Source organism: Panthera leo, chromosome B3 (genome assembly GCF_018350215.1).
Source record: "Panthera leo isolate Ple1 chromosome B3, P.leo_Ple1_pat1.1, whole genome shotgun sequence".
Classification (NCBI taxonomy): Eukaryota; Metazoa; Chordata; class Mammalia; order Carnivora; family Felidae; genus Panthera; species Panthera leo.
In genome coordinates this window covers 20,625,793-20,645,137 of record NC_056684.1, presented here as the reverse complement: position 1 = coordinate 20,645,137, position 19,345 = coordinate 20,625,793, and the positions used below count along the sequence as shown (strand labels likewise).

Genomic DNA, 19,345 nt, shown 5'->3' with positions numbered 1-19,345 from the left:
TTAGCTCTCAAGCCCAGGGGAGATCTTAGGTCTAACTGTCCTGTTTTACTTTATGTGGGCTATACTCACAATATACCATGAGTTATGTTTTCCCATGAAACCACACAATAGAATCAGGCTAGAAGAATATTGTTGTAACTTTTGAACCAGAACTCTTATTCTATGATTTAGAAGATAATGAAAGAAAACCTGAAAAAAAAATTTAACTGCTCCAAACCAAGAAGATTAAAATATTAGGTGCCTGGGTGGCTCAGTCAGGTTAAGCCTCTGACTCTTGGTTTCGGGTCAGGTCATGATCTCAAGGTTCATGAGTTCGAGCCCTGCCCTGGTCAGGCTCTGCGCTGACAGTGCAGAGACTAATTGGGATTCCCTCTCTCTTCTCTCTCTCTCTCTCTGCCTCACCCCTGCTCTCTCTCAAAATAAATAAATAAACAACAAAAAACAAATTTAAAAAATTAAGGAACAAAGTTAACAACTAAAATCCTCCACACCGGGCATTGTGCCAAGAACTTGACATACACTTCCAATATCAAATTACCACATTACCACACATAACATGGGCATCGTGAGCTCGTTTTACAGGTGAGGAAACATCTGTATATAAGTAACATGCTCATATAGCTAGTTATGTGAAACCAGTATCTAAACCCAGGTAGTCAGATTCCCAAGTATGGTTAATCACTAACAGTATTATCAACTTTTTTATATCCAGTAGGAAATGTATTTTAGATTGTGATGCAATATGCACATACACACACAAAAGTAAAGCAACTTCTACAAAACGCTTTTACCTTAATAATCTGTAGCAAGAAAAAAACCTGTTTTTAAGATGCCGGTTTTGAGTCAAGAAATTAATCTCATGAATCACGATTGAAAAATGCACAGTGCTTAACTGCTTCAAAGATACTGTATTTATTACAACTATAGCAGGAAAAAAAAACCTAAATGGAACTAAATGGTTGGCCAGAGGTGAGAATTATGAATATAAAAAATTATTATTCGGAGAAAATACAATATGCACATTGCTTAGATGATGCGTAATGCTTATATACATAGAAAATATATAAATATATAATAGCTGTCTTAAGGTAAAAAAAAGTATAAGCAATTACATTTTTATTTTTAATTTATAAAGGCTTTTATTTTAACTTACAAACTGGGTAGTTAAGACACCAGATAGTAGTCACTTTGCTTTTACTTTCTTGGCGCCAAAGCAATTGACCAATGTGTTCTTTCTTAAACACCTGTTCCAGATCATGGTGCAAAGTTTTCCAATTACTTGCATAAAGCTAGCAAAATTTTTATGCCAAAATACACAGACAATAACACAAGTTACAACAAAAAATCCTCTCCTAATATTTTTGTAAGTGAAAAGCTGGAACCAAATAACTTACAATATTAAAAGAGAACAGAAGTTTGCAAACACATCCTAAAGCCACACACATTTGAGTGTTACAGAAATATGCTCCCTCCCACCCCCCTACCCCATCACCCAGTGCCTTTGACACCTCCTCTGGAGCTCAAATCTCTCTCTCAGACTTCAAGAGGAGGGAGTGGGGCCACCTGTCTCAGGTCTGGCCCTGGCCTCCTCATCTGCCAAAGCCTCACAGTACTGTGCTGGCCAGTCCTTGGGATCTTGATTATGGACTTTGGCCACAAACTTAAGAACTTTCATCTTGCTGGTTTCCAGGTTGGTTCGGGGACCCCACTGGAATTCATAGTCTACAGGATCAGTGTGGGGTATCCGCCGGTACTCCAGGTAACGCTGTCGCACAAATTCTTCGGTAATAAGTTTCTTTGGGTCCCCAAAAACTAAATGCTTCTTTGTGGGGTACACCCCCAAGCGACGCAGGAAGTCCCAGACCTCCGTTTCCTTGATGGTATTGCCCTTCATAAAGATGAGACCTAAAACAATCATCAGGAGGCCGGTGGTGGGCGTGCCCTGATCGCCTCTCACCTCAGCATCCTCCTCCACCGGTTCCAGAGTGTTGATCAGGATGTACGTATTGCTTTTGGGTTCCAGTTCCACCAGCTTGTACCCGAAGACATACTCGAGGCGCTCGGCAGCCAGTTTAAGGAGGTCAGGGAAGATGTCCTTATAGTCCCCGATGACGTGCTTCAGTATGTCAGTGCGCTTGATCGGGATCTTCTTCTGGTCCTTAATCAGCAAGAACTGCACCAGCTCGGCCACCTTCAGCTCCAGCTGCTGCTGGGACCTGGGCCCCACCTCGGGGGAGGCCTCGGCCCGGCGGCCGCCCTGCGACGACGTGCCCCGGGCCTCCTGGGAGCCTCCCGCCCCGCGGGAGGTGCTCGGGGCCTCCTCCGCGGCGCCGCGGCCCCAGTCCCTCTCCCTCTCGGCCTGGGTGTTAGGGCGACCCCGGTTCCTCGGTTTCTGCAACATGTCCCCAGCGGCGGGAGCCGTAACGGGCGGCGGCAGAGGCGGCGGCGAGACAGCAGCACGCAGCGGGAATTGTGGGTCGGCGTACGGCACGTCTGGGCGACCTTGGGCGGGGCCGGGGGAGGTGGGGGTGGTGCGCGTTGCATCACGGAGACTGCGCTTGCGTCGGCGGAGACTGCGTGTTGCGTCACAAGGGCTGCGCGTTGCGTCAGGGGCGTTTGCCTTGCCGCCGTGCGTCGGCCGAAGGAAATGGGTGGTCTCTGTGCTTCATCTCGAGTCACAGCAGTGGCTTTTGTTGTAATTAAAAGTGTTGTCCTTACCAAGCCCCCAAATAGAGGACAGGAACCAAAACTCCTAAGCAAGTGTGCGGCTCGTTTTAGGACCACACAGACTCAGGCAAATACTGCAGAAGTATTACGAGTTTTAAAATCGCGAGTATTTTCAGATGGAGGGAACTCAAAGAACGAATGTAGGAGAAAAGTAAGGGGAGGAGGAAGGTAAGAGTGTGAAAGTGAAGTAAAAGCATTTCTCTGTACATACAGCGACGTTGAAAAAATAAAAGACCCAGATGACTCTTAATTTGCTTTGTCTTTGCCACCCGCACCCCTCGGTGCAGGTTCAAACCGGCCTAAACATTTACCACCAGTTACTTTTCTCTAATGCCCTGAAGAGTTTATTAAAAACGAATGTTTGGTAAAGACAGGCTTGCCTTGTAAACAGGACTCTTAACCATGTTTTCGCTATTTCAGTATTTATAATTATGCATCAAACTCCCCCTGGTAGACAACCAGGACAAACCACCACATAAAGCACGTTACAATCAAGTGTTCTTGCTTATTTCTCCTGGAAAGCACTTGCTCACGTAAATTGCGTTGGGCCCACAACCACAATTTTCGCAGAAATGAATAAGAACGCTACAAACAGAAACGTGCTCTCTCAAGAGATTCTCAGTTAATTTTGGGCATCACTGATCAAGAACTGCAATAATGCGAATCTCTTAAATTTCTTAATTTTTAATATATTAGCCTTAGGGCTCAAAGAAAAGAGAACCCAGGGGTATCATGTGCAACCCTAATAGCCAACATGAGTCATTTCATTAGCTCAAACCATCTGCAGTCTGCTGCCATTACTTCTACAGATCTTAGCAAATGTGTTCCTTTTCTATTTACTGACTTGCAGAGAAGAAACTGAATTTCCTGCTTTATCTTATTGAAAGCAGCGCCCAGAAAGTGGGAAAACTCTTGAAAGAACCAAATCAAACTGAGTTCCTCTTTAATGCAAATATATTCAAAGGAAAGCAATTCAAAACACATTATTTGAATAATAGCATCAAAACACAACCTTATTAAAATTTCATTAAGTGTTAGTAACATAAAATTTTTGTTTGTAATTCAATATGAAAATGCAATCTGATAATGGCATTGGAACTGCAATACTAAATGTAAAATGATACTCCATGTTGTGATGCAAGTATGCTAAAATCTAGTGAGCTATGAGTAATAACTCTGTTCCACGCAAGATCTAACAATATATCCTCAAGCATCCATCTTAATGACAGAAGCCTACTAAGAAAAACAAATATATCATCAAGGCACTCATTTTTTTTTTTTTTTTACAATGAGAAAATTCATCTTCATTTTCCTTACAAATTTGGGCTTCATGTTAAACCTCCTGCAATAAAAAATTCTGCAAAAGTCCCCTCCAATAGAATCAGCTGTAACGTGAATTAAAAAAAAAAAAAAAAGATGAAAGAGAGAAAGAAGGGAGGAAGAATCAGCAACCAACAGATAACAGAGAAGTGCAAAATGAGATGAAAGCCACTGTCAACAATTAGGCTGCATTTTCATCGTAAATCTGCAGTGTCCTTCAGCAGCATCTTTACTCAGTAGATTGTCATACTCAAAGTCAGAAAAGATTTCAGTTAAAACACCTCCCTACACTGTGTCCAGGAGAATGCACATGAGAAAAGACAGACATACAATAATACTAGAATGAAGTTTAGGCGTCACATGGAGAAGTCACCCAGACCCACACTCCATTTTAGATTGACATGGGAAGCCATGGATGTTTGAGGAAAAACTTGTGATGGTAATGACACAAACACTAATAATAATACATACAAACAACAGCTAATGATTATTGCAAAGGGTCAGACTATTCTAAGTGGTGTACATATATTACTTCAGTCACTACAACAACCCTGTGAGGCCTGTGTGTTTATTATGTTTCTCTTCTCACAAAGGAAGAAACAGGCACAGAGAAAATATTAACTGTCCTATAGCAAGTAAGTGGCGGTTCTGAATTAAGACAGTGCACCTTCAGAGACTCCTCTTAACCATATGTTAAAGCAGACAGAACATAAACATGGTGTCCTTAAAAAAGCAAAGTTATGGAGCCTTATGGACCTAGATTAGGAACCTGTGTGATATCAAGGCAGCTACTGACACTCCTTTCTGTTTCCAAATCAATGAAATGAGATTACTGTAGTCTCCCCTGATCCACACGGAACATATTCCAAGACCCTCAAAGGATACCTAAAACTGCAGACAGTACTGAATCTTATATATACTATGTTTTCTCCTATACATACATATATATACCTATGACAAAGTTGATAAATTAGTCACAGTAGGAGACTGAAAATAATAATAAAATAGCACAATTACAACAATATACTGTAATTAAAGTTATGTAAATGTAGTCTCCCTCAAAATGTCACCCTTCTGATATAGGATGATAAAATGCCTATGTGATAAGATGAAGTGAGGGGGATAACGCAGGCATCGTGATGTAGCATTAGGCTATTGACCTTCTGAGATTATGTCAGAAAGAGGATCATCTGCCTGCAGACCACAGTTGACCAAGAGTAATTGAAACAGTGGGAAGTGAAACCACAGATAAGGGGGGGGACTACTATAATAATCCAGGCATTAGGGAACTGATGAGAGGTTTGCCAAGTACCTCGCATAAGGTGGGACAGGGTAGTTGATAATAGATTGCTTCTTTCCAGAGGGTGTATGTTAAGGAAAGTGTCTGAGGACTTTACAAAGCTGTATATAGAAAGATGTTTACTGCAGTGAAACACAAGTACATACAAAAATCAGAAAAAAGTATGGAAAAAACATATTAAGGTGCTATTAAAATTATTTTAAAAATGAAATTAATGTTGATTGTGTTGCTTGGGAGATAAATGAGAAATACATTCTCAATGATTTTGACTTCATGGTGACACCATGCCGTAGCAGTTATACACATTCAAATTTTCAGCAAATTCAGTGTGACTTGAATACGACATTTATGACTTTTTGCTCAGCCAGTGAAGTAATAAAGACAAGTGGTTTAAAAAGAAGAACATTTTCAAATGGTTTATGGTAATGATCTTAATATTTTTATTACTAGACAAAAAAGTAAAAATTCTTTGAGGCAAAAATTAAGCTAGCTGAGATTTCAAATGCATTGAACAAAGAAATGCCTACTATCACTTGCTCTTTAGATGTCTGAGTAATTAATTGCTTTATTTCATCTCCTTGGTAGCAAATGACTGCCAGCAATCTCTAATCATCTTTATTTACTAGGTTCTCCTCTTCACTCCCTGGTATTTCTTGCAGAAACAGACACAAAGATTTAAAATTTTCTGCCAGCAACCTAGTGCAAAAAGCAGGTAAGGGCTTTTGGGGGAGAAAAGCAATGATAAAAGCATGCAGCCATCACATATGAGCAGCTTCACTGCCTTTTCCAGTGAAAGAAAGTGGGACCGTATGCAGTATGTGAGCAAAGGAGTTGGAGCGGGGGAGGCAGATACTATTTTGGTGAGTAGACAGGAGGAAAACGATTCCAGATATTTTAATGGTTGTAATAAAATCCCTTGTGTCCATTCATAACAAAGATCCATACGGGTTAAATCACACAGCAGGACTACATGATAACACTTTATCTCTCTTGAAAGGATACTTTTAAGTGGCAAGAGAGCTGTCCTTGACTGGTGGAAGAGGCGGGGGTGGGGGGTGGTGGTGGAGAGGTGCAGTTTGATGAGATAGCTCTTTCCAAGCATTGCAGCCATTTGGCCCAGAAGCACCTTCTCAGACTCTTTTCAAGAAATATAAACCTTCCAGTTACCTGGAGCCTTTTACTTATGAAAATCATTAAGGTCTGTTAAGTTATAAAATTGCAAATACACAAGGTCTCTCAGTGGTGGCCAAAAATTTTTTTTGTTTGCTTGTTTTTGCCACTTGTTCTGCATCTTTTCCCTTTAGGAACTGCTTCCCATCTCTAGGAGACCTTAGTAAGGCTCTACCTTTCTTTCCTGAGTGCACATGATTCAGGGCAGCCACAGAGACTGGTTCGGAAGTCTATTCAGCATCCTTTCAGAGGCTCACATAGGTTCTCTTTCCCTGAGCTAACAAGCTAAACAGTGATGGAAGCCTAGCCTCCTTTGCCTTTGCTTGGGCATAACCTGCTTCATGGTGAAGCCAGCTCAAAGGAGATCTAAGAGATGGAGAAATCCTAATGCTGCCAACTCCTGGATCCTGAGTTCAAGGTCAAACTAGGGATAACTACTTACTGAAGCAAGTCAGATGTCCTTTCGCTTTATCTGCTTCCAGTTGGTTCTCCTCACTTGGAACTGAAAAAATTCTGACCAAGCAATATCCAAACCCAATGAAGCAGGAGAAAAGAGGGTATTAAGGAATGAGACTTTGTTTCAAAAGGAGGGGGCTAGACAAAGTTAATATTACCTGTAAGGTTACTGAATGTAATCAGATGTTATCTGAATATAATTTGATATTTTTATTGCTTCTTGGCATATTCTGTGGTTGAGGAATGCACTTATGATTTTAATTGCTGGCAATAAGGCCAAAGTAAAAATCAGGAAAGACTGTTTTTCCATATAGAATGTACATGTGAGCTAATCTGGTGATTTACCTCTGCAGAAAGAAGTTTCAGATGACTTAGAACATATTTGAAAACATTTGCTATTCTAGAGTAGCTGTGTTCTCCTATTTAACCCAAAGCATTTCCCTACAGGCCACACCGTTCAAGATGACAGAGCCTCATTCTTTTCTTCTAGATTTCACTTTAGCCTGTAACAGAGGTAACTCACAGGGCAAGGGAACCAAGAAGGAGAATGGACAAAACTAATACCCAGAGAGGGATAAGACAGATAAGTTTTGAGAAAACTGAGCAAATTGAAATGGGTTAAGAATAAAAGAAGGGAATTGGAACGAAACACAGAAATAATGAAGGCAGACAAGAAAGATCCCACCTATGCATAACTAGTGGTCCTGAAGGAGACAACAATTATAAACAGAAAACCAGAAATAATATTCCGAGGTACTTTAGAGGTGGCTGTAGGAATCCTGGAGAAATGATAATTTTGCACAGGTCCTCTGTTTCTCATCCCCTCTTCTTCCTGGTTCCCTCCTTTGAGTTAACAACTGAAGCAGGCATGCTTTCAAAGCTGGAGAGTACACAAAGACCATGGGTTCTTCAAAGTCTGCAGAGAAGAGAGTTAGTACAGGGCTTCTTCCTCCCTGAGATGAAAATGAGAACTTAGGCTCCTGATAAGGAGAAGGCTTGCCCCTTTCCAAGGCCTGGGAAGACCCAGGATCATGTACTTGTGGATATTCAGCCGTCAGAAACCCATGTCTCCCTTCTGAGAGCCTGCAGCTGTCTTCTTTCTGAGGCTAGTTCTCCAAAAACCTGCCCCAGGCTGCTGACTAATTGCCCACAGCAGAAGCCTTACAGGCAGGTCAAATGCTATGAGGCCTTGAGCAGTTTTGCTCCCTTTTAAGCCTGGGCTCCTAGAGACTGCTTCATGGTGCCTCAGGAGACACGTAAACAGTGTGTTCTTTGATTCACAATGGCTTATAAAAGCAAAGTCAGCTGTGCCAGAAACTTCTGGGCCTCTCACCACTTGTTCCAGTCTAATACCTTACCAGCAACTCCCAAAAGAATGATCTGCAGGGGCGCCTGGGTGGCGCAGTCGGTTAAGCGTCCGACTTCAGCCAGGTCACGATCTTGCGGTCCGTGAGTTCGAGCCCCGCGTCAGGCTCTGGGCTGATGGCTCGGAGCCTGGAGCCTGTTTCCGATTCTGTGTCTCCCTCTCTCTCTGCCCCTCCCCCGTTCATGCTCTGTCTCTCTCTGTCCCAAAAATAAATAAAAAACATTGAAAAAAAAAAATTTAAAAAAAAAAAAAAAAAAAAAAGAATGATCTGCAGAGGAAAGAAATAAGTGCTAACCTGGCACAGGTGAAATAAGAAAACTCATCAACGATGATCCAAGAATTTGAAGAAGTAATAAAATTGACAGCTACACTGACCAAGAAAGAACACCCATATTGATTAAAAAAAAAAATGAGGAATGTGGGCACCTGGGTGTCTCAGTAGGTTAAGCATCTGACTCTTTATTTTGGTTCAGGTCATGAACTCACAGTTTGTGAGATTGAGCCCCATGTCGGGCTCTGTGCTGAAAGTGCGGAGCCTGCTTGGGATTCTCTCTCTCTCTCTCTCTCTCTCTCTCTCTCTCTGCCCCACTTGCATGCTCTCTCTCTCAAAATAAATAAAATTCAAAAAAATCAGGAATGAAGGGGGGTATATCACTACCAACCTTAAAAAGGAAAAAAAAAAGTTTATAAGGGGATGCTATGAGCAATAAACAACTGTATACCAACAAATGAGGTAAATTTGGTGAAATGGAAAAGTTCCTAGAAACACACATTTCAAGAAGAAATAGAAAATATAAAAAAACAAAGATTGACTTAGTTTAAAAACTTCCCATAAAGAAAATCCAGGTCCAGATGGTTTCATTGGTGAATTCTACCAAAATTCTTTACAAAAGAATTAAGACTCTTTACAAACTTTTCCAGAAAATGAAGAACCGATTCCCAGCTCATTCTGAGTCCAGTACTGTCTTGATACCAAAACCAGCCAAAGACATTATTAGAAAACTACAAACCAACATTTCTTACAAATACAGATGCAAAAATCCTTATCAAAATAGTAGCAAACCAAATGTGTATACATATTATATATATATATATATATATATATATATATATATATATATATATAAAAGATTGAAGACACTACCTATCAAAATCGCAGCTGCATTTTTTTAATAGAAATTGACATGCTGATCCTAAAATTCATAAGGATATTCCAGGGACCCAGAATAGCCAAAACACTCTTTAAAAATTACAAAGTTGAAGGACTCCTACTTCCTCATACTTCCACAATAATGTCAGAACAACACTATTGTAATCAAAGCTGTGAGGTACTGGCACAAACATAAGACATATTGTTATGGGCTGAATTGTGTCTCCCTCCTCCTCAAATTCATAAGTTTAAGTCCCAATTCCTTCTACCTCAGAATGTGACTGATTTTGGAAATAAGGTCTTTAAATGGATTAAGTTAAAATGAGGCCATTAGGGTGGGTTGCTAATCCAATAAGACTAATGCCCTCATAAGGACATCATCCTTCTTCATCCCTGGAGGAAACACCAGGGATATGTGCACACAGAAAGAAGGCCATTTGAGGGCACAGTGGAAAGGCAGCTGTCTGCAAGTCAAGAAGAGAGGCTCAGGGGAAACTACACTATTGCTAATACTTTGGTCTTGGATTTCTAGCCTCCAGATTGTGAGGAAATTTCTGTTGTTTAAGCCACCCAGTCTGTGTATTTTGTTATGGCAACTCTAGTAAACTGATACACATACAGAGCAGTAGAGTAGAAGTGAGAGTGCAAAAGCAAATCCATGCATCTATGGTTAACAGATTTTCAAAAAAGGGACCAAGATAATTCAGCAGAATAACAACAAATGGTGTTGGGATAATGGATATCCTCATTCAAACGAATGAACTGGACCCTGACCTTACACCACATACAAAATTAACTCAAAGTGGATCATAGACCCAAATGTAAGAATTAAAATTCAAAAACTCTTAGAATGAAACATTGGAGCAAATTTTCATGACCTTCCATTTGTCAATGATTTCTTAGATAAGACACTAAAATCCCAGGTGATAAACAAGAAGGTTGAGAAGTTGGATTTCATAAAAATTAAAAATTTGTGTGTGTTCAGGGAGACTCAAGAAAGTGAAAAGGCAATCTATGCAGTCTGGGGGAAATTATTTGCAAATAGTCATGTATCTGATAAGGGACATATATACAGAACATATAAACAACTCTTGCAACTCAATAAGAAGACACAAATCCAATTGTAAAACTGGGCAAGGGATTTAAGTAGACATGTCTCCAAGGATGTAAGAATGGCTAATCACATGAAAAGATGTTCATCACAATTGGTCATTAGGGAAATGCAAAATCAAAACCATATATACTACTTCACATTCACCAGAATAGCTTTAAACAAAAAGGCAGATAATATCAAGTTTGGCAAGGATGCAGAGAAACCTCCTATGTTGCTGGTGGGACCGTAACACGCTACAGCTTCTGTGGAACACAGTTTTGTTGTGGGGAAGGTGGGGTATGGGGAGTGATTGCTAAAGGGTATATGATTTCTTTTTGGGGTGATTAAATATGATAAAATTAGATAATAATGGCTGCATAACTCTGAAGTATGCTAAGAAGACATTGTATACTTTAAACAAGTGCATTTTATGATATGTTAATTATGTCTTTATAAACCCGTTTAAAAAAGAACCTGAAGAAGGTCAAGCTGAAGAATCTTTAATAAGATGTTCCTTCTGAAGTGTAATGAGATGAAATCAGAAAAGAAGACTAAGAAAACAGTAATGAGAACCATCAAGTAGATGCAGTTAGGGCACCCAGACTTTCTGGATCAATAGCAACAGAAAGAATTAAAAAAATTTTTTTTAATGTTTATTTTTGAAAGAGAGAGAGAGAGAGAGCGTGAGCAGGGAGGGGCAGAGAGAGAGGGAGACACAGAAACCAAAGCAGGTTCCAAGCACTGAGCTGTCAGCACAGTGCCTGACATGGGGCTTACACACAAACCGTGAGATCATGACCTGAGCCAAAGTTGGACACTTAACCGACTGAGCCACCCAGGTGCCCCAACAGAAAGATTTTTTTTAATTAAAAAGTTAAACTAAAGTGGAGGAGAGTCTACTGTTGAAATAATGATTTCTGCCACTGTCACAAAGATTTTTGTTTATATTTTAGGTGATTAATGAACATCCTTATGCTATATGGTTTATGGAACACAATTTCATCCTTCCTCTGCCACCAATTTCTTTCCTCTGGGTCCTGGAAGACTTCTCACTGGTTAGGTCTCAGCCTCTTCACCTGCAGAAAGGCAGGGCTGAGTTAGGCAAACTTTCAGCTATAAAATATGATTAATATATGAAAGAATTCTAAATCATAAATCATACACACATATTGGAAGGAAAATAGAAAGCCCATCCTGAAAGTAACATGTAAAGAAATACCTGGTTCCTCATTTATTAGATGTCCATATACTGGAGCATCCTGAGTTTCCCAGAGCATCTGCTCATAAGACAATAAATTTCCTAACTTGGCTCTCTTTTTCTTTAAGTGACACAATTCTGTGACTTCTAGGACAAGTGGAGGTCTCCATTTAAAAACCACTCTAATGTTGAATGAATCTTTAACAGCAGCAAAATATCTTGAGGAAATGGGGGCTTTGGTTGTTCCTGCTGCTTCCTGGCTTCCTGTACCAGAGACATCAGACAAAGGTAGGCTTTGGGGGCTGCATAAATAGCCTTGGCCCTCAACTATTTTTGAGAGAAGGGCAAAATCAAAAATAGGTAATAAAGTCAATTGTGCATGCATTGTGATCCAGTGGTTTCAAAACTGTATCTTCCCACTCACGAGCAAGATCAAGTACCTGTTCTCTCAAAGAGATCTACCATATCAAAACATATCAACCTATACTGTGAAAATTGCCTCTGAGTTAATCATAGTGCAGTATGTATAACTCAATGCAGGATATTCACAAAAAAATGCAAAATAAGTTAACATCTACAAAAGTATAAGTATTTTATGGTATGTGATTTTAAGTTCTTCTCCCTTGCTTCACAGGCTCATTTTTCATTTCCATATACAACACTGAAGACAAGATCTACAATAAAAAATAAGGCAACACCCACCCCCACCCCCAAAATAGCCTTTCAGACACATGCAATGGATTAATAAGGAAGACATACATAACTTGCTTATTGATCTAGCCCAAACTTTGACATAGTCTCCCTTACCCTGATGTCATATCTTTACTACACTATACTGAATTGAATTTAGCTCCTACAGTTTCTTAAATACGACAACTGGGAACAATGAGATTATATACAAGAACTATACAAGGATCGTGAAACTTAATAAAATTTAGAGAAAAAAAATCTAGAAATGTGAGAGTGATTCAGGTGAGACATGTCACCTCATTGACCATGGGGTTCAGTCCACTCACTAATTTGGCTTACCAGATTTCCATGTGTACCTTCTGGAAGCTGCCCATCTGGTAGAAAAAAGAAAATCTTAACTGTAAAAGAAGAAGGAGAAGAACAGCAACACTAGTTTTTTTCAGTTCATATAGTCCAGTAAGTGTGATACTTCCCCCAAAAAATATTTTCAGAAATTAAGAATTGATGTAAAGTATCTTTCTCCCTGGAGGGAATACGAAAGTCAGATGCTCTGTCCTTTGTACATGGGCAATGCTTTCTCTTACCTGGACTTTCTCTCTCTCACCTGGACAAAAAGGTATGATGATCATTGCCTTTCTTAGTATGAAAACCATTCGAATAAGTAAAACCTATGCTCAACCAGAACTCTCACTTCTATCCACTTGTCTTAGACCATTAAAAGACCAATTGCTACTCTAATTCCATGAAAACTTGTGAATCATATAGGGCATATGTGACAACCCTGCTAAGAAGAGAATTTGACCAACTCGTCCCTAGTTCTCTCAGAAGATACCCTCAGAAGCTCAATACTAAAGGAAACTTCAGTCCCGGATCCTCTAAGTGCTTTCCTTGCATGTGCATGAGATGTTTTGGCAGCTCTGTGGAGCTTTCAGAAGCCTTGAACAGAGAAAATAAGAAAGAATGGCATTCCAGGGAATAAACAAGTTTGACCTCACTTGTACAAAAGGAGGCACAAAGCCTGGTGAAGGAAGAAACAGAATAGGTAAAACAGAACACACCCTGTAACACCAGGGGAAAGTAGCAACTTTATAAATACAAACATGTTGGACAGCAAACGTACCAGTGCTGTGCGTGAGAAAGTGATTCAAGGAAGAGAGAAAGCCCTGCACATCGGGTGAGAATCACATGCATCAGGAAAGGAAGAAAGCGCAGAGGGGAACCTGCTGCCTACTTATGTGCCCGCCCAGCTGGCTTGGCCTCAGTGCTGCATCCAGCAACCAGGAAGCCACCGTGGGAAAGCCAGCCCTAAATGCACAAGAGGCCAAGGAGCTGGTTTCCTGAAGGATCCCTGCCTCCTGAAGCTGGCAACAACATCCCTTTATCTGGCTGGATAAAGCAGGGCATCTTTCTTTCACGAGAAACAAGAGGTGTTGTTTTTTTTTTTTTTTTAATTCAGATTTTATTAATCCCACAGGTTTGAGAGAGGTGGCATGGGAAAAGCAAATGTTAGCTAATTAACTGCTTCCTAGGATCCAATCAGTCATTAAAAATGTGCTCATGAAATTTTCTTGAGCTGTTCAGTTGTTTGTAATTATCCAAGTGGTTCATACTACTCATGCATGTTTTCTTTTCCTTTCACATGCACCTCTAAGCAAATTACCTAATTCAGTGTGGTTATTACTTTGGACCTTTAAAAACTGTATATTGAGAAATTTCACACAATGATTAATGTGGATATATCTGTTATGCTTATGGCTAATCCTTTGTGTCCAGGTGTGATTATTAGGTGCAAATTACAGAAATTTAGCCCAACTTATTGCCACTTAATATCAACATCCATTCACATGTTCACTTGATTAATCTTATTCAAGGGCAGTATTTTTTAAATTTATAAATAAATTATACAACCAAAATAACAAGTAGCTGGTTTAAGAGTTGACATGTGACCCAGTTCTGGCCAGTGAGATGTGAGGAATATTTTGGTAGTGTGTGTGTTGGGGGGGGGTGGGGGGGGAGTCTGAGAAATGTCTAGTTGCTCTCAAAAAGAGGTTCACAGGAAAAAAAAATCCTCTTCTAGACATTTTACATCTGTGTGTAATGCCTCAAGCAGTGGCAATCATCTTGTGACCATGAGTAGAGCTAAGCCAACACATCAAAATATTGAAAGTGGCAGAATGAAAAGCTGGAAAGAATCTGAATCCCGGATGACTTCTCTAGGATGCTGAACCAACTAACTCTGGAGCAGCCCACCTCTGAACTTGTTATTTGAGATAATTTACTTCCTTTGGCATTGAAGCTTTTGTGAGTTGGGCTTTATATCACTTGTAGCCCAAAGCATCCCAACTGATTTCTGTGGATGAGAGAATCCCAACAAAGGGAATATATCTGTTGGTTGTTCAGATTTTGCCTAGTGAAGCCATGGCTCCCAGTCACTAGCCATGTGCTAACCCCTCCACCTAGCTCTGAGATCTATAGACATTTGAACATCAGCTTGAAGCACTGCTGAAGGTAGTGGTACAAGCCCACAAGGTGGCTGTCAGCCTCCCTCTCTGTGCAAAAAGACATTTAGATGTTATCTGGGAACAGGGAGGATCTATGGTTTGCCCAGATATTTACAGTCTGTAAGTTGGAAAGGCAGAATTTGCTTGGATGTACTGAAGATGCATCCTCATTTTCAGGAACTTCACCCTAGCCTGAGTGATTCCCATCCTCAGCCAGTGGTTCCCTGTGAGTACCTACTGAGGAGTTTACTCCGGCCATACACTAGAACAAGGGGATACTGCAAACTCCCCACTGCTCTTACTTTCCAGCAAAGTCATCATTTCTCTATCCACCTGATGGACTTGGAATTTTAGCTTCTCCAGGCCATCCTGCAGGGGACTGAGTCTTTCATTCACTGCCACTTGGCCTATAGCTGGTCCCTGACCCCTAAGACCTTACTCTATGCTACAAACTTGGTCCCCAGTTTTCTTGGAAAGAGAAGACAGGAAGTTATATCCTGAGGCTCTGGAGGTTTTCAGGAGTTCCAGTGTGTCCTTGCAGCACCCCCAAGTGACTCATGAAGCACCCCCAAGTCTAGCCCTGTTTCCTGCCTAGAAGTGTTCCTAATATGATGACCAGGGTACAGTTGAGCTCTGACAGCCCCAGACTGGCCAGCTAGCCACATGTTCTCCTATATCCTGTGGCTACTGATGATGCATAGCATGTGCCCACAGGCTGACTCACAGTTGCACCCCATGGCTGGCCTATGGTAGAGGTGCATGCTCAGCACAGGAAGCCCAAATCAGTAAAACTCTATAGGCCAAAGGTCAGGTAGTATGGAGAAAGGCTGCATCTGCTGGAAGAGCTCAGAGTGAGAAACTGCCATTCCAAGCCACAGTGAAATGATCCAGGGGGTCTTCTGAGCAGAGAGGGAGCCTGTAAGGCTTGCCTGAGGTGTCACTCTACTGTCCTGTTGAAAGACAAGTTGCAGGGTACTTGGGTGGCTCAGTGGGTTAAGGATACGACTTTGGCTCACGTCATGATCTCGTTGTTCATGGGTTTGGGCCCCTCATCAGGCTCTGTGCTGGCAGCTCAGAGCCTGGAGCCTGCTTCAGATTCTGTGTCTCCCTCTCTCTCTGTCTCTCCCCTGCTCACGCTCTTTCTCTGTCTCTCAACAATAAATGTTTACAAAAAAAAAAAAAAAAAAAAAAGGTTGCAAGGTAGGCCTGAAGATAAGCTAACCCTATTTGATTCTGAAAACAGACACTACCCCTTTCCTCCCCCCTCCCCCTGCCATATCTAAAGCAAGACAATGTAGTTTGCCAGGCCCAGTTACCCCTTCCCCACAGAGGGAAAATACTTCTGCTACCATCTCTTCCTATTTACCATGGCCTTAAGGGGATCCTGTCATGGCCACCTGCTGAGCCCAAACCAGCATTGGGGAAACTCCAAGCAAAATGATCAGGCAAAGTAAACTCATACATACACCTAAGTACAGTGGTTTTAAGGAAGGAGACAGCCAAATTCCAGAACAGATGGCTACTATGGAGCACAACCAATAGAAGAAACAGAATAAGACTATCAAAAACATAATGAGGACACACAAGGAGATATTATTAGAGCACAATAAGATACTTCTGGAACAGAGTAATTCTTGATTTTTAAATGTAAAATTCTAGTAGAGGTACTGTAAAAGAGAATGGTCCCTGCTGAAAGCCAAATTACTATTTTAGAAGGCTCAAATGAAAGATACACGACAAAAGTTAATGAAATAAAAATAATAAGTGAAATATCGAGCGCGTCCTGCCGATCACTTAGATTCCACCTACACCTGCCTAAAGAACCCAGAAAACCGCCAGAGGATTAGCAGAACGGAGTCTCCGGAGTCAAGCGCAGACTAGAGGCCCACGGAAGAGGGTAGGAAGGGCGGCGAGGCGGTGCGCGCTCCACGGACTGGCGGGAGGGAGCCGGGGCGGAGGGGCGGCTCGCCGGCCAAGCAGAGCCCCCGAGTCTGGATGGCAAAAGCGGAGGGGCCGGACAGACTGTGTTCCGACAGCAAGCGCGACTTAGCGTCTGGGAGGTCATAAGTTAACAGCTCTGCTCGGAAAGCGGGAAGGCTGGAGGACAAAGGGAGGGAGAGCTGCTGAGCCCCCGGACGGCAGAGCTCAGCTTGGCGGGGAACAAAGGCGCCAGCGCCATCTCCCCCGCCCATCCCCCAGCCAAAATCCCAAAGGGAACCAGTTCCTGCCAGGGAACTTGCTCGCTCCGCGCAAACACCCAACTCTGTGCTTCTGCGGAGCCAAACCTCCGGCAGCGGATCTGACTCCCTCCCGCTGCCACAGGGCTCCTCCTGAAGTGGATCACCTAAGGAGAAGCGAGCTAAGCCTGCCCCTCCAGCCCCCGTGCACCTTGCCTACCCACCCCAGCTAATACGCCAGATCCCCAGCAACACAAGCCTGGCAGTGTGCAAGTAGCCCAGACGGGCCACGCCAACCCACAGTGAATCCCGCCCCTAGGAGAGGGGAAGAGAAGGCACACACCAGTCTGACTGTGGCCCCAGCAGTGGGCTGGGGGCAGACATCGGGTCGGACTGCGGCCCCGCCCACTAACTCCAGTTATACACCACAGCACAGGGGAAGTGCACTGCAGGTCCTCACCACGCCAGGGACTCTCCAAAATGACCAAACGGAAGAATTCCCCTCAGAAGAATCTCCAGGAAATAACAACAGCTAATGAACTGATCAAAAAGGATTTAAATAATATAACAGAAAGTGAATTTAGAATAATAGTCATAAAATTAATCGCTGGGCTTGAAAACAGTATACAGGACAGCAGAGAATCTCTTGCCACAAAGATCGAGGGACTAAGGAACAGTCACGAGGAGTTGAAAAACGCTTTAAACGAATTGCAAAACAAAATGGAATCCACGATGGCTCGGCTTGAAGAGGCAGAGGAGAGAATAGGTGAACTAGAAGATAAAGTTATGGAGAAAGAGGAAGCTGAAAGAAAGAGAGATAAAAAAATCCAGGAGTATGAGGGGAAAATTAGAGAACTAAGTGATACACTAAAAAAAAATAATATACGCATAATTGGTATCCCAGAGGAGGAAGAGAGAGGGAAGGGTGCTGAAGGGGTACTTGAACAAATTATAGCTGAGAACTTCCCTGAACTGGGGAAGGAAAAAGGCATTGAAATCCAAGAGGCACAGAGAACTCCCTTCAGACGTAACTTGAATCGATCTTCTGCACGACATATCATAGTGAAACTGGCAAAATACAAGGATAAAGAGAAAATTCTGAAAGCAGCAAGGGATAAACGTGCCCTCACATATAAAGGGAGACCTATAAGACTCGTGACTGATCTCTCCTTTGAAACTTGGCAGGCCAGAAAGGCTTGGCACGATATCTACAGTGTGCTAAACAGAAAAAATATGCAGCCGAGAATCCTTTATCCAGCAAGTCTGTCATTTAGAATAGAAGGAGAGATAAAGGTCTTCCCAAACAAACAAAAACTGAAGGAATTTGTCACCACGAAACCAGCCCTACAAGAGATCCTAAGGGGGATCCTGTGAGACAAAGTACCAGAGACATCACTACAAGCATAAAACATACAGACATCACAATGACTCTAAACCCATATCTTTCTATAATAACACTGAATGTAAATGGATTAAATGCGCCAACTAAAAGACATAGGGTATCAGAATGGATAAAAAAACAAGACCCATCTATTTGCTGTCTACAAGAGACTCATTTTAGATCTGAGGACACCTTTAGATTGAGAGTGAGGGGATGGAGAACTATTTATCATGCTCCTGGAAGCCAAAAGAAAGCTGGAGTAGCCATACTTATATCAGACAAACTAGACTTTAAATTAAAGGCTGTAACAAGAGATGAAGAAGGGCATTATATAATAATCACAGGGTCTATCCACCAGGAAGAGCTAACTATTATAACCGTCTATGCACCAAATACCCGAGCCCCCAGATATATAAAACAATTACTCATAAACATAAGCAACCTTATTGATAAGAATGTGGTCATTGCAGGGGACTTTAACACCCCACTTACAGAAATGGATAGATCATCTAGACACACAGTCAATAAAGAAACAAGGGCCCTGAATGATACATTGGATCAGATGGACTTGACAGATATATTTAGAACTCTGCATCCCAAAGCAACAGAATATACTTTCTTCTCGAGTGCACATGGAACATTCTCCAAGATAGATCATATACTGGGTCACAAAACAGCCCTTCATAAGTTTACAAGAATTGAAATTATACCATGCATACTTTCAGACCACAATGCTATGAAGCTTGAAATCAAGCACAGGAAAAAGTCTGGAAAACCTCCAAAAGCATGGAGGTTAAAGAACACCCTACTAACGAA

The 19,345-nt window shown here is 41.7% G+C and overlaps 2 protein-coding genes across 2 annotated transcripts in view; both read right to left on the bottom strand.

Annotated features, from left to right (window-relative positions):
• FAM189A1 (family with sequence similarity 189 member A1) overlaps positions 1-19,345 on the bottom strand; it is a 447,576-nt gene that overhangs the window by 152,877 nt on the left and 275,354 nt on the right. The gene's annotated exons all lie outside the window — the stretch shown is intronic.
• NSMCE3 (NSE3 homolog, SMC5-SMC6 complex component) lies at positions 409-2,512 on the bottom strand. Its single transcript, XM_042941213.1, has one exon. It carries the CDS (start codon positions 2,399-2,401, stop codon positions 1,541-1,543), a length of 861 nt encoding a protein of 286 aa, XP_042797147.1. The 5' UTR covers positions 2,402-2,512; the 3' UTR covers positions 409-1,540.

Excerpts from the sequence above, each read along its gene's own strand:
- NSMCE3 (XM_042941213.1), bottom strand. The coding sequence starts at position 2,401 with ATGTTGCAGAAACCGAGGAACCGGGGTCGCCCTAACACCCAGGCCGAG.